The following is a 13,123-nucleotide window of genomic DNA, read 5'->3' on the forward strand; positions in this document are numbered from 1 at the left end:
AACAACAATGGCCCCAGTATCCCAGAGAACTTTTTATAGAACTCCACTGGGTACCCCGTCCAGACCCGGGGCCTTATCTGCCAGCATGGCCTTCAAGCCCTCCATTATCTCTTCCAGCCCAATTGGGGCCCCCAGCCCTTCTACCCGCTCTCCATCCACCGTTGGGAAATTCTGCCCCTCCAAGAACCGCCTCATCCCCTCCGGTCCCGTAGGAAGTTCTGACCTGTACAGCTTGCTGTAAAAATCTCTAAACGCCTTATTCACCCCTACCGAATCACCAATCAGGTTCCCCTCACCGTCCTTTACTTTCCCTATCTCCCTAGCTGCTTTCCTCTTCCTAAGCTGCTGTGCAAGCGTTCTGCTGGCCTTCTCCCCATGTTCGTAAATCGCCCCCCTCGTCTTTCCCAGCTGCTCCACCGCCCTCCATGTCGTCAGCAAGCTAAACTTCGCCTGCAGCCTCTGCCGTTCCCTCAGGAGCCCTGCCTCTGGGGTCTCCGCATACCTCCTATCGATCTGTAATATCTCCTTTACCAGTCTGTCAGTCTCCGCCCTGTCAACTTCTCCCTATGAGCCCGGATTGAGATCAGCTCCCCTTTACCACCGCCTTCAGTGCTTCCCAAACCACCGCTGCCGAAGTTTCCCCCATGTCATTGACCTGCAGGTAGCTCTGAATGCATTTCCTCAGCTGCTCGCACATCCCCCATCCGCCAAAAGTCCCCCATCCGCCAAAAGTCCCACATCTAACCTCCAGTGCGGGCGCTGATTACTGTCTTTACTAACCTGCAGGTCAACCCAGTGCGATACATGGTCTGAGATTGTAATCGCCGAAGACCCCGTGTCCACTACCCCAGCCAGAAAGACCCTGCTCAAAATAAAGAAATCAATCCGGGAGTACACTTTATGCACGTGTGAGAAGAAGAACTCCTTCGCCTTCAGCTGCCCAAACCTCCATGGGTCCACCCCCCACCGCCCCCCCCCCCATCAGCTCCATGAACCCTCTTAATTCCTTTGCCATTGCTGGCACCCTGCCCGTTTTAGAGCTTGACTGGTCTAAACCGGGGTCCATAACTGTATTGAAGTCCCCTCCCATGACCAACCTGTGCGAGTCCAGGTCCGGTATCTTCCCCAACATCCTCTTTATGAACTCCACAACATCCCAATTTGGTGCATATACATTCACTGATACCACCTGCACCCCCTCCAGTTTCCCACTGACCATAATATACTGGCCTCCCACGGCAGAGACTATTCTACCCGCCTAAAACACCACCTGCTTATTGATCAGGATCGCGACCCCTCTAGTCTTTGAATCTAGTCCCGAATGAAACAATTGGCTGACCCAGCCTTTCCTCAGTCTAACCTGGTCCGTTACCTTAAGGTACGTCTCCTGCAACATCACCACGTCCGCCTTCAGTCCGCTAAGATACGTGAACACATGTGCCCTTTTGACCGGCCCATTTAACCCTCGAACATTCCAGGTGATCAGCCTAGTTGGGGGGCTCATTGCCCTGCCCCGCCCCCCCTCCGATGATCAGTCATCCCCTTTTTTTAGGCCCGCCATCAGCCCATGATCCTCACCTCCACCGGTCCGTCCCCAGGCAGCCCCCCGCCCCTGACCTCCTCTCTGTCCCTCAGCCCAAGTCCCTCCCTCGCAAGCAGAACATTCACCACCCCCTCCCCCCCAGCAACAACACCCTGTAACCCAATCCCTTTCCTAAACCAAACATATGCACACCCCACACTGCGCTTCCGAGAGCTAGCTCACCCAGCTAGCTTGGTGGACCCCATCCCCGGCGCCAGATAGTCTCGCACCTATTGTTCCCTCCCTACCCACTCATACAAACAAACTCCAACATCAAACAATCCCCACACAATTGCCCAACCGAAAAACACCAAGATCAAAACTAGCACACCTCCATCCTCCAACAGTGCAAATGAAAACGTAAACTCACTCAGCTCTACTGCTGGTTCCAAGCAAAACGAGAAACCTTTTACAAAAACAGAGAAACAAAACAGAGAAAACAGAAACATGAACATTGCAGCCAAGTTCAAGAGTTCTCAGTCCTTCGTCAGCCCTTTCTTTCTTGCAAAGTCCAATGCGTCCTCAGGCGACTCAAAGTAAAAGTGCTGATCCTCATGCGTGACCCAGAGATGGGCTGGGTATAGCAGTCCAAACTTCACCTTTTTCTTGAAAAGGATCGCCCTGATCTGATTGAAGCCTGCTCTCCTCCTGGCCATCTCCACGCTCAGGTCTTGGTAAACCCGCAGGATGCTATTGTCCCACTTACTGCTCAGTGTCTGCTTGGCCCACTGCAGAATACACTCCTTATCCGTGAACCTGTGGAATCTCACCACCATAGCCCTCGGGGGATCTCCCATTCGCGGCTTCTTCGCAGGTGCTCTGTGAGCTCTATTCACCTCCAAGGGCCAGGAGAATGCCCCATCCCCCAGCAGATTCTCAAACATGCGTGCGACGTATGCCCCAGCGTCCGTTCCTTTGGACACCTCTGGGAGCCCGACAATTCTTAGGTCCTGCCGGCGGGACCTAATCCCTCGGTCCTCCACCTTCTCCAGAAGCTTCTTTTGCTGGTCCCTCAGCATCCCCATCTCTAAAACTCCACCGCAGTCTGATGCGCCTCCTGCTCAGCCAGCGCCTTCTCCACCTTCTGGATCGCCCGATCCTGGGCGTCGAACTGGAGCTCCAGCCACTCAATCGATGCTTTTATCGGGTCCAAGCAGTCCCCCGTTTCTGCGTAGCAAAGCCCTCCTGGATGACTTGCATCAGCTGCTCCATAGACTGCTGGGTCGACAAGCCAGAGGTTCGTCCCTCCGCCATGTTGTCCCCTGTTGCAACTACAGCCCAAGTCTTCTGTCTTCTTATTTCTGCCCTTACGAACACTTCTAGTCCTTTTCTCCATGCACCAAAGTGGGAATTCAGTAGAGAATTGCCACTGACATCCGTTCTACAATTCAAGTCCGTTAAGAAATCGGGGGAAAAGGTCCAAAAGTCCGACCAGAGCGGGAGCCACCAAATGTGCGACTTACTCCTTCATCGCCGCCACCGGAAGTGAGAAAGTGCAGTGTTAATGGAGAGATTTCTTTTTTGCAAAGCTCTCAGAATGGCACCTGTCATGACCCCCTCGAAGGTCAGGGACTATGCAGCATCTGTTTCCCTGTGACCACCATGGAGTATGACCTCTCCCAGTAAAATGGGGCAGGGCTTCCCCTTAACAAGCGGGACTCTCATTGTATAAAAAATCTCGACCTGGGTGCAGGTCAGGGAGGGTGACCCTTTGGGGCGAGGAGAATTAGTTGTGCAGCTAAATAAACCAGAGTTCATTTTATCCTACCATGCATTCTTGTGTGTCTCTTTGTTGGATTCTACAGCACCTCAGTCAATATGTTGCTTTTTCAACATGGAGGGAGCCTTGTTCTGGGATAATGAAGCAAGGCGGTTCCCAAAAGGTATTGGAGCATTTAAGGGAAAATGATGGCCCAGCCCAAGGAGAGGGAAAGAAGCAAAAATCAACTGGAAAAAATATTTTGATCTGAGGAAGAAACCTTGTCCAGGGGAAACTGGAAGGATATATTTGGACCAACAATGGGAAGTATTTATTTATTTTTCTTTTTTAAAATAAATTTGGAGGGGCCAATTATTTATTTCCAAGTAAGGGGCAATTTAGCATGGCCAATCCACCTAGCCGGCATATCTTTGGGTTCTGGGGTGAAACCCAGGCAGACACGGGGAGAATGTGCAAACTCCACACAGACAGTAACCTGGGGCTGGGATCGAACCCAGGTCCTCCGCGCCATAGGCATCAGTGCTAACCACTGCGCCACCGTGCTGCCCCAATGGGAAGCATTTAAACAGGAACCGGAAAAGGTACAAGTCAGAGTGCATCAAAAAAACTCAAGTACATCAAAGGCCAGACGGGGAGACTCAATAAAATTTGAAACTTAGTTAGTGCCAACAGGGAATAAATGTAATATAGGAAATTTTATAAAGGGAAATTTAGAATGCTAACTGTATGAAAAAAAACTTTAAATATTCAGCACCCTTTTAGCTGTATGCATTCAACTAGCCCCTATATATGAATAAATCAATACTCTATCAGAATGTTAACATAGGCATAGAACCCCAAAGGTTTGAAGGCAAACTTAGGGTAGATTGAGGTAATGCCTCATTACAGTTCACACTGGTCATTGTGCTCCTGTGAAGTGTAGCGTGCTTTAATACATTAGAGTTAGACAAATAGAAGTTGTTGTTACTGTAAAACCACAAGAGGTAGACTTCATGTGGTTATTCCTCAAAGAGAAACAGTGCTAAAGAAGTTAAAGATTGATAAATCTGACAGTTTATATCCAAAGATATTGAGCAAAAACTTAAGAAATAAAGTTTATGTCAAAATTGTATGCAAAGAAAATGTAATTGTATGCAAAGAAAATTTATCAGGCAAATGTGACATCCCTCTTTTAAAAAAATTACTTTGATAAATTGGAAGGTACAGATCAGTTAATTTGTGTTCAGTTGCTGGTAAACTAATGTCGGAAGAAATTACCAAGCATTTGGAGAAACACATGCTAACTAGGGTCAGCCAGCATCGGTAACTGGAAGAAAGATAGTGATTGAACAATCTTACAGAAATCTTTGACAGATGGATTCAGAAAACACAGTGGATACAGTTCATATGGATTTTCAAAATGCTTGTGAGCAGATACCCCATAAATGAGACTATGGGGAAGATAATGGAACAGGGGATCATGCAGAATAGTAGTGAATGTTGGAAGGAAGCAATCGAAAAAAATAAAGAATGGAAAGGATGAGTGGGACTCTGGAATCTTTGGAAGGCCACAGTTAGTTACTACTTATGCAAGCGATTTGGACTTGAATACTGATGAAATCAATCAGGGGATATACAATTTTCTGAGAACTGTGAGAGAATGAAGGATGGGTAGATGCAGAAGAATAAAGTAAATGAGTGTTCTGGCACACAAGTCATTAAAAAGTGGCTTGCAAAGAGAGAGGACCCTTAAAGGCAGATTTGAGTCCTTGATTTTACACCTAGAGAAATGGAATAAAGGGCAAAAAGTCAATGTTGAATTGTAATAGACAGGTTGCAATTGGAATAGTGTGTACAGATTTCAGCGCCCAATAAAAAGGGATTAAAGCAATGTGTAGATTCATGAGGGATGACAAATGATAAATTCAGGTTTTCTTCCCACTCAAGAAGGTTGTAGGATGACCCCACTGAGGTCCATGAGGATTTAACCAACAAAAGGAAAATGAATACAGCTTACCCGGTCTGCTGTGGCACTGGCAACAATGATGTCCAGCACGCTAGTATTGTACTCGGGTGTGCAAAGCCTGCTGGGAGCCGCTTTCATTGCAACCGAGAGCGCCACACTCCGCCCATGTCTCACCATCCAGTCAATGCCCGATACATCAGCTGTGGAAAGAAAGTCTTGTAACTGCTCTGCTGGTCAAATTGCTGACATTACATGTGTTTGGAAAAACATCTATAGATAGGAAAATAGCTATTATCTGTGATGCAGGCTCTTTAAAAATAACCACACAACTATTTTTCCTATATCAACCCTTGTCCTGTTGGTGGAAGCCAATAACTATAATTAACAATGATATTCAGGTTCTCCGTGATTATCTAAGGAAGAACACAGCGGTATGACCCACAAAGATAAAGAGACACAAGATCTATGACATATTTTCTCTCAAGCCTGAAGACAGTTCATTTGAATAAATGCTTTTGTGATCTCCAGGAACACTGGTTTCCTGGTACCATCAAAATATTCAGCTGTGATATATAAATTGATCTAATGTTAAAAGCTGAATCGGAAAAGTTATTTTACAGGTTTTAGCTTTTGATAGAAAGTGTGTGAAAATGAAAATTGTATGGAGGAAACAAACATTAATTTTAATTGTCTGAGGACAACACTAAAGATTTCAGCTGTAAGAAAGCAGCACAAATCAACGTTTAAAGTATCCTGTACATTTATTGTCTCAATGCAATTACCCCTCCCTTCAGCCACCCCTTCTCCCTCCCACACCAGGCCATCTGTTCTGGTTCGCATACTTGCTACATCTTGTTGCAAATTTTCACAGCTACTGTTTAATATACATCACATTCTCCCTTTCTTTAGTTCTGATGACTCAAAACATTAATTCTATCTTCTCTCCCTACAGATGCTGCCAGACCTGCTGCGTTTTGCATCATCTGTTCCGGTTTCAGATTCCAGCATCTGCAGTATTTTGCTTATTTTAACTTTTAAAAGAGTTGTCTGGGTATCTTTAAGTCACTGCTCTGCCCTTGGACTCCAGTAGAATTTGTGCAGATCCTAAATGTAAAGACTTGCATTTATATAACGCCTTTCACAACCTTATGACATTATTACATTTACCTTGTCTATCCCTTTAAGTATTTTGTAGGTTTCAAAGAGATCATCTCCCATTCTTCAAAACTCTAGTGGACACGAGCTGTTTCCCCAATCTCTCTTCATGAGACAGTCCTTTCATCTCCAGAACAAGTCTAGTGAACATTTGCTGAACTCCTTCTCTGGCAATAATATCCTTCCTTAAGGAAGGGGACCAAAACTACACACAGTATTCCAGGTGTGGTTTAACCAAGACTCTATACAATTAAAGCAAGACTTGGTACTCCTGCACCCAAATCCTCTTGTGATCAAGGCTTGCATACCATTTGCCTTCCTAATTGCTTGCTGCACCTTTCAGCGACTTTATGATGAGGGCACCAAGGTCACTTTGTACATCAACACTTTCTGATCTCTTAACATTTTCAGAAGTACTCTGCCCCTCCTACCAAAGTCGACAACCTCAAATTGCCAGTGTCGGGTTAAGCACAGTAAGATAACACGGGCTGCAACTGGATGCAGCTTTACCTGAGAGATACTCCACACCTTGAATTTAGTTCAATATGATTTATTGAACCCGTCACGCAGTTAGCTCAATCCTCTGTGAGTTCGACTCTCTGCTAACCTAGTGTGATTAATCTGTCTGACTGAACCAGACTAGCTCTTAGACATGTGCTGTAGGAGTTATATGATATGTACACCCTGACTCACACTGTAGGTGTCACCAGTGGAAAGAGGCGGAGTGTGAGTGCCCCGTGCCTTTTAGTGGGAAACCACCCCCAAGTGTTCTGCCTGCTGATTGGTTATGTCCTGTACTCTGTATTCATTAGCTGCCTGCTTGTATCTCATTATCTGCATATCATGACATCTCCCCTTTTGAAATGTTTTTCTATGGCCTATGTGAAAGTATTTACATCTGTAGGCTGAAAAACTAACTTATTTACATACAGTAGAAATGGGAACATATGTACATGTGAAAACAGGTGTCTAATGTGCAAAAACCGAACATAGCAAACAAAACAAGTGTTTATAAGTCCAGTCTCTGAGGCTTGCGTCTGATCCTGGTTGATCGCCGAAGAGGTGCTGATGGGGACGACGGCACCTTGACAGGCGGGATTGAAGCCTGACTGGTGGCCTCGTGGTTCGAGGTATCAGGAGGTGGCACAATAACAGATGGAAACAATGAAGAGTGTGGTTGCGGATGGGCAACCGTCCGCAGTGCCCGCCTGTTACGCTCGCACAACAGAGCCATCAGCCATACGCACAACATACAATCGGGGAGCAGCCTGCCGAACAACAACAGCTGGAGCTGACCAGTCTCCATCAGGTAGCTTGATCCGAACATCATCCGCCGGGAGTAGCATAGGCAAATCAGTGGCATGAGCATCATAGCTCTGCTTTTGCTGGTCCCTGAGCTTCTGCACCTTCTGCAGAACCGGGAGGTGATCCAGGTCAGGCAAGTGTATGGTTGGTAGAGTCGTCCGCAGGTCCGTGTTCATCAGGAGTTGAGCCGGTGACATGCCGGTAGACAGAGGGGTTGCTCTGTACGCAAACAGCGCGAAGTTGACATCAGAAGGATAATCCGCGGCCTTGCAGATGAGCTGCTTCACTATGTGCACCCCTTTCCCAACCTTCCCGTTGGACTGTGGGTAATGCGGGCTGGAAGTGACGTGATGAAACTGATATACCTGGGCAAATCTTGGCCACTCTTGGCTGCTGAAGCAAGGACCGTTGTCACTCATGACAGTGAGTGGAATACCATGCCTGGAGAACGTCTCCTTACAGGCCTTGATGACAGTCTTGGATGTGAGGTCCGAGAGTTTCACAACTTCTGGGTAGTTAGAAAAATAATCAATGCTTAACACATCATCACGACCATTGGCATGAAAGAGGTCGATGCCCACCTTGGACCACGGGGAAGTCACGATTTTGTGCTGCTGAAGCGTCTCCTTGCCCTGTGCTGGCTGGAAGCGTTCACAGGTCGGACAGTTGAGGACCATATTTGAGATATCCTGACTAATCCCAGGCCAGTAGACAGCTTGCATGGCTCTGCGCCTACACTTCTCGACACCCAGATATCCCTCATGGATTTCCCGGAGCACCAAGCTCTGGAGACTCAGTGGAATGACAATGCGGTCCAGCTTGAGGAGGATACCATCAACCACCGTCGGATCGTCCTTCACAAATTAACAATTGAGGGCTCTGCCCTTTTTGCCAGCCATCGGCAAGGTGGCGCATGACACGCTGCAGAAGAGGGTCTTTGGTCGTCTCCTTGCGAATGCGAATCACCTTATCATCCGACACCAGGAGGTTGCTGGCCCACAGCTGCACCTGTGATTCGATCTGTTGGATGAATGCCGGTGGGTCAGCAGGCAAGTTTACGGAGCAGGACAAGGCATCCGCAATAATGAGCTCCTTGCCAGGCGTGTACACGAGTTCAAAGTCATACCTCTGGAGTCTGAGGAGGATGCGCTGCAGCCGGGGGGTCATGTCGTTCAGGTCCTTGTGGATAATGTGGACCAGAGGCCTGTGGTCCACCTTGACAGTGAACGTCGGCAGGCCGTAGACATAATCGTGGAACTGGAGAATTCCAGTTAGCAGGCCCAGGCATTCCTTTTCAATTTGGGCATACCGCTGCTCGGTGGGTGTCATTGCCCGTGATGAGGTGTCATCGCGCTGGAGCAACACCGCGCCGATGCCGTCCTGGCTCGCATCTGTTGAGATTTTTGTTTCCCTGTCGGGGTCAAAAAATGCCAATACAGGTACAGTGGTGAGCTGGCTTTCAGCTCCAACCACCCTGCTTGATGAGCTGCCTGCCACTCAAAGGCAGTAGACTTTTTTACCAGGTGTCTGAGGGCCGTGGTGTGTGAGGCCAGGTTTGGGGATAAACATGCCCAAGAAGTTTACCATGCCTAAAAAGCACAATACCACCTTCTTGTCTTCAGGGGTCTTCATGGCTTTGACTTTGTCTGCGTCCGGGCGCACACCCTGTTGAGATATCTGGTCACCTAAGAACTTAAGTGTCGACATGTCAAAGCAACACTTGGCCCTGTTCAGTTTGAGGCCATTGGCATGGACACGGCGGAATACCTGCTGGAGACGAGAGATGTGCTCTTCGGGGGGTTGTGGACCATATGATGTCGTCCACATACACACGAACCCCTTCAATGCCCTCCATCATCTACTCCATGATTCTATGGAAGATTTCCAAAGCCGAGACAATGCCAAACGGTATACAATTGTAGCAGTACCTGCCAAACGGTGTGTTGAAGGTGCAGAGCCTTCTGCTGGACTCATCCGGCTGGATTTGCCAGAATCCCTGGGACGCATCTAGCGAAAAGTCGGGCGTGTGCCATCTCACTTGTGAGTTCCTCCCGCTTCGGGATGGGGTAGTGTTCCTGCATTATATTCTGGTTGAGATCCTTGGGATCAATACAGATGCGCAGCTCCCCGAAGGCTTTTTCACACATATCATCGAGCTGACCCAGTCGGTTCTGTAACTTTGGAAATGATGCCCTGGTCCTGAAGAGCCTTGAGCTGTGCCTTCAGGCTTCAGTGGAGCCGGGACCCGGCGTGGTGCGTGGACCACAGGCGTGGCATTAGGCCGTTAACAGGATCTTGTACCGATATGGCAGAGTGCCCATCCCATCGAACACATCCAGATACTGAGCTAGGATGTCATCAATGCCGGCTTGAAGATCCCCGTTGGGGGAGGTCATTGTGTACACCCGCTACACAAGGTGTAGCTGCTTGCATGCCTGTGCGCCGAGCAGGCAGGCCCTGTCTGGCTTGACGATCTCAAACCGTAGCCTTGCGTGATTGCTCTTGTTGGAGATGAGCAGATGGCAGGATCCCAGTGCTGTGATGGCATTGTCGTTATAGTCCAGGAGCTGGAAGGAGCTTGAGTGGCTTCTTGATGCGGTTGAAATCCGCCTGTGAAATTAGATTGGCAGACGCACCAGTGTCCAGCTTGAACTGGATTGACTTACATTCGTCCGCAGAATCTACAGTGAGGATGGGCAGGCGTCGTGATGATTTTGGTGAGGTATGTTCACGTGTGGTAATGATGCCCACATGGTAGGGGGACTCCAGGCAGTCGTCCTCTGGGTCCGTTGTACTGCCAGGATCAGAATCCTGTGAAACTTGCTGTATACTCTGAACGCGTCTGCGTTGGAATTGGGAGTGCTGGCCTCGGACTGGTGGTGCAGACCTGCACACGGCTGCATAGTGTCCAGGCTTTCCGCAATTTAAACATCGCCTGCCTCTTGCAGGGCAGTGTTTCTTTAAGTGGGTGCTGGAGTTCGGACACATCATGACGTCATTATACTCCGTGCGTCATCGCACATGCGCAGTGGGCAGACGTTCGCACCTGCGCAGTGTGGTGATCGGCCGCTTCATCGGCCCAGTCGCATCGCGCATGCGCGGGGCTCCGGAAAGAGCGCGCAAAATGGCCGCTTTCATCAAGGCTGAGGCGCTGCATCTGGGCAATGGCCTGCACACTCTCTGCCTTGTGGGAGGCAAGTTTCTCCTTTTCAGCCGATTTATATTGGGAATACCGGTTTTTGGCGTGCTCATGCACTGTACATGTTTCAATCGCGACTGGCAGAGTCACATTCTTGATTTTTAAAAGCTGCTCTCTGAGGATCAGAGTAAACTCCAAAAACGATCTGGTCCTTGATCATGGAGTCAGCAATATCACCAAAGTTGCAGGACAGCGCTCGTAGACGGAGATTAGTTAGGAAGGAGTTGAAAGATTCATCTTTACCTTGGAGGTGTTGTTTGAACATATAGCGCTCGAAGATTTCATTGGTGTCCACTTCACAATGACTATCAAACTTGTCCAGGCCGGTCTGAAACTTTGTCTTGTCCTGGTCTTCGGTGAAGTTCAGCGAGTTGAAGAGTAGGGTGGCTTGATCCCCCGCAGTTGAGAGGAGAAGCACGAACTTCCTTGTATCAGACGCACCCTCGAGGTCTGAGGCTTCGATGTACAGCAGAAACCATTGCTTGAAAGTCCGCCAGTTGGCACTGAGATTGCCGGAGGTCCTCAACTGTTGAGGAGCCTGGATTTTCTCCATGGTGCCGGGATACATTTGCTGGTCGTCACGGAACAGATAGAGGTAAATCACCTCGGGATTGCAGTCCCTGATATCATGTCGTGTTCAGCACAGTAAGATAACATGGGCTGCAACTGGATGCAGCTTTACCTGAGAGATACTCCACATCTTGAATTGAGTTCAATATGATTTATTGAACCTGTCACATAGTTAACTCAATCCTCTGTGAGTTCGACTCTCTGCTAACCTAGTGTGATTAATCTGTCTGACTGAACCAGATTAGCTCTTAGCCACGTGCTGTAGGAGTTATATGATATGTACACCCTGACTCACACTGTAGATGTCACCAGTGGAAAGAGGCGGAGTGTGAGTGCCTCGTGCCTTTTATAGTGGGAAACCACCCTCAAGTGTTCTGCCTGCTGATTGGTTATGTCCTGTTCTCTGTGTTCATTAGCTGCCTGCTTGTATCTCATTATCTGCATGTCTGCATATCATGACAGCCAGCACTGCTGTCATGTTGCTTATTACTTACCCAAAAGGTGATTTTTTAGAATAATACTGAGTTCATCATCAGGCAAATCGGCACATAGCTCTCCTAAACATCCAGCTGAGGCCATGCGAGTGGCATCCTGAGAGGAAGAGACAGCCATTACTGTACTGCGTTAGGAACAATATGAAATATCAGATAACTATCAGTTGTTGCTAGCTCAGTCTGCACCAATAGATTGTGATCGTCACATTTCATGTCTTACATAATATGATTTACTCTCCACGTCACAATTTTATAAAACTGTCTCAGGATCGCTTCTTGGCCTTTTGGCTAAGATCAAGTGTCAGATGAAGCCCAAGATGAGATGCAATGCCATTTGTTGTCAGTTTGGATCTTGTATGGCTCTCCTGTGGAGGCCATGAATTGGCTTCAATTTGAACTTCAATTGTTTTTTGGAGCAAGCAATGAGATGGATTGAGAATTGCCCTGTCCACTTTGTGCATTGGCACTGTAAATTTTAAAAAACTGTCTCAGGAAGCGTAACTTCCACATTGGAGTAAATGACTCAGCTTATTTATTGCACATTAATGAGTGATCTGACTGCGTCCATACCTCATCATGTCCCAACATTCCTAACAACATAGTGGTGGTGTTTTTCCGAATTGTTCCATCAACTTTGGCACCAGCCCCATGAATGACAAAACGCAGTGCCTGAAGTAGAGTCTCTCTGAAAGCAGAAATAAATGTTGTACAGATGTGGACTAAATTTAAAAAAACAATTTTGCTAACACTTTCCTTCAGAGATCGGGTAGGTATATAAACCCTCGATAAGGAGGATGCCAACCTTCCCAACGTTTGTCACAACAAAACAGTTAATATCTCTTGTAAAAAGGCTCGGATATGACACGTTGTTAGCATAGGTATGCTCTTCCACATTCTTTGTACACAACTTCATACAAATAAATCGACTCATCTAACCAAACAGCAGAATTTTGCACCATATTATTATACAAGTGCTCTCCTCTCATTGGATCTATCTATCTTGTGTTGAGCAATTACAAATTTGGATTTATTTTCCAGCTTCTTGCTTTCCACCACTTTAATACTCCTCTCTTCATGGTGCAGATTGGTGTTCATGTCCAGTCCTATGCATCTCTGCTAACCTTGTGTAGCACCAGACTCCGAAAAAGGAATA

The 13,123-nt window shown here is 47.5% G+C and overlaps 1 protein-coding gene across 3 annotated transcripts in view; it reads right to left on the bottom strand.

The window, feature by feature from the left end:
- gcn1 (GCN1 activator of EIF2AK4) overlaps nt 1–13,123 on the bottom strand; it is a 199,526-nt gene that overhangs the window by 18,636 nt on the left and 167,767 nt on the right. For all 3 annotated transcript variants that reach the window (XM_072498447.1, XM_072498433.1, XM_072498440.1), the window contains exons 53-55: nt 12,541–12,655; nt 11,971–12,067; nt 5,299–5,447 (exon numbers count right to left, since the gene is read on the bottom strand). In XM_072498447.1, the coding sequence (XP_072354548.1) occupies nt 5,299–5,447; nt 11,971–12,067; nt 12,541–12,655 (361 nt within the window). The remainder of the gene's footprint in view (nt 1–5,298; nt 5,448–11,970; nt 12,068–12,540; nt 12,656–13,123) is intronic.

Source organism: Scyliorhinus torazame, chromosome 1 (assembly GCF_047496885.1).
Source record: "Scyliorhinus torazame isolate Kashiwa2021f chromosome 1, sScyTor2.1, whole genome shotgun sequence".
In the NCBI taxonomy this organism is placed as follows: Eukaryota; Metazoa; Chordata; class Chondrichthyes; order Carcharhiniformes; family Scyliorhinidae; genus Scyliorhinus; species Scyliorhinus torazame.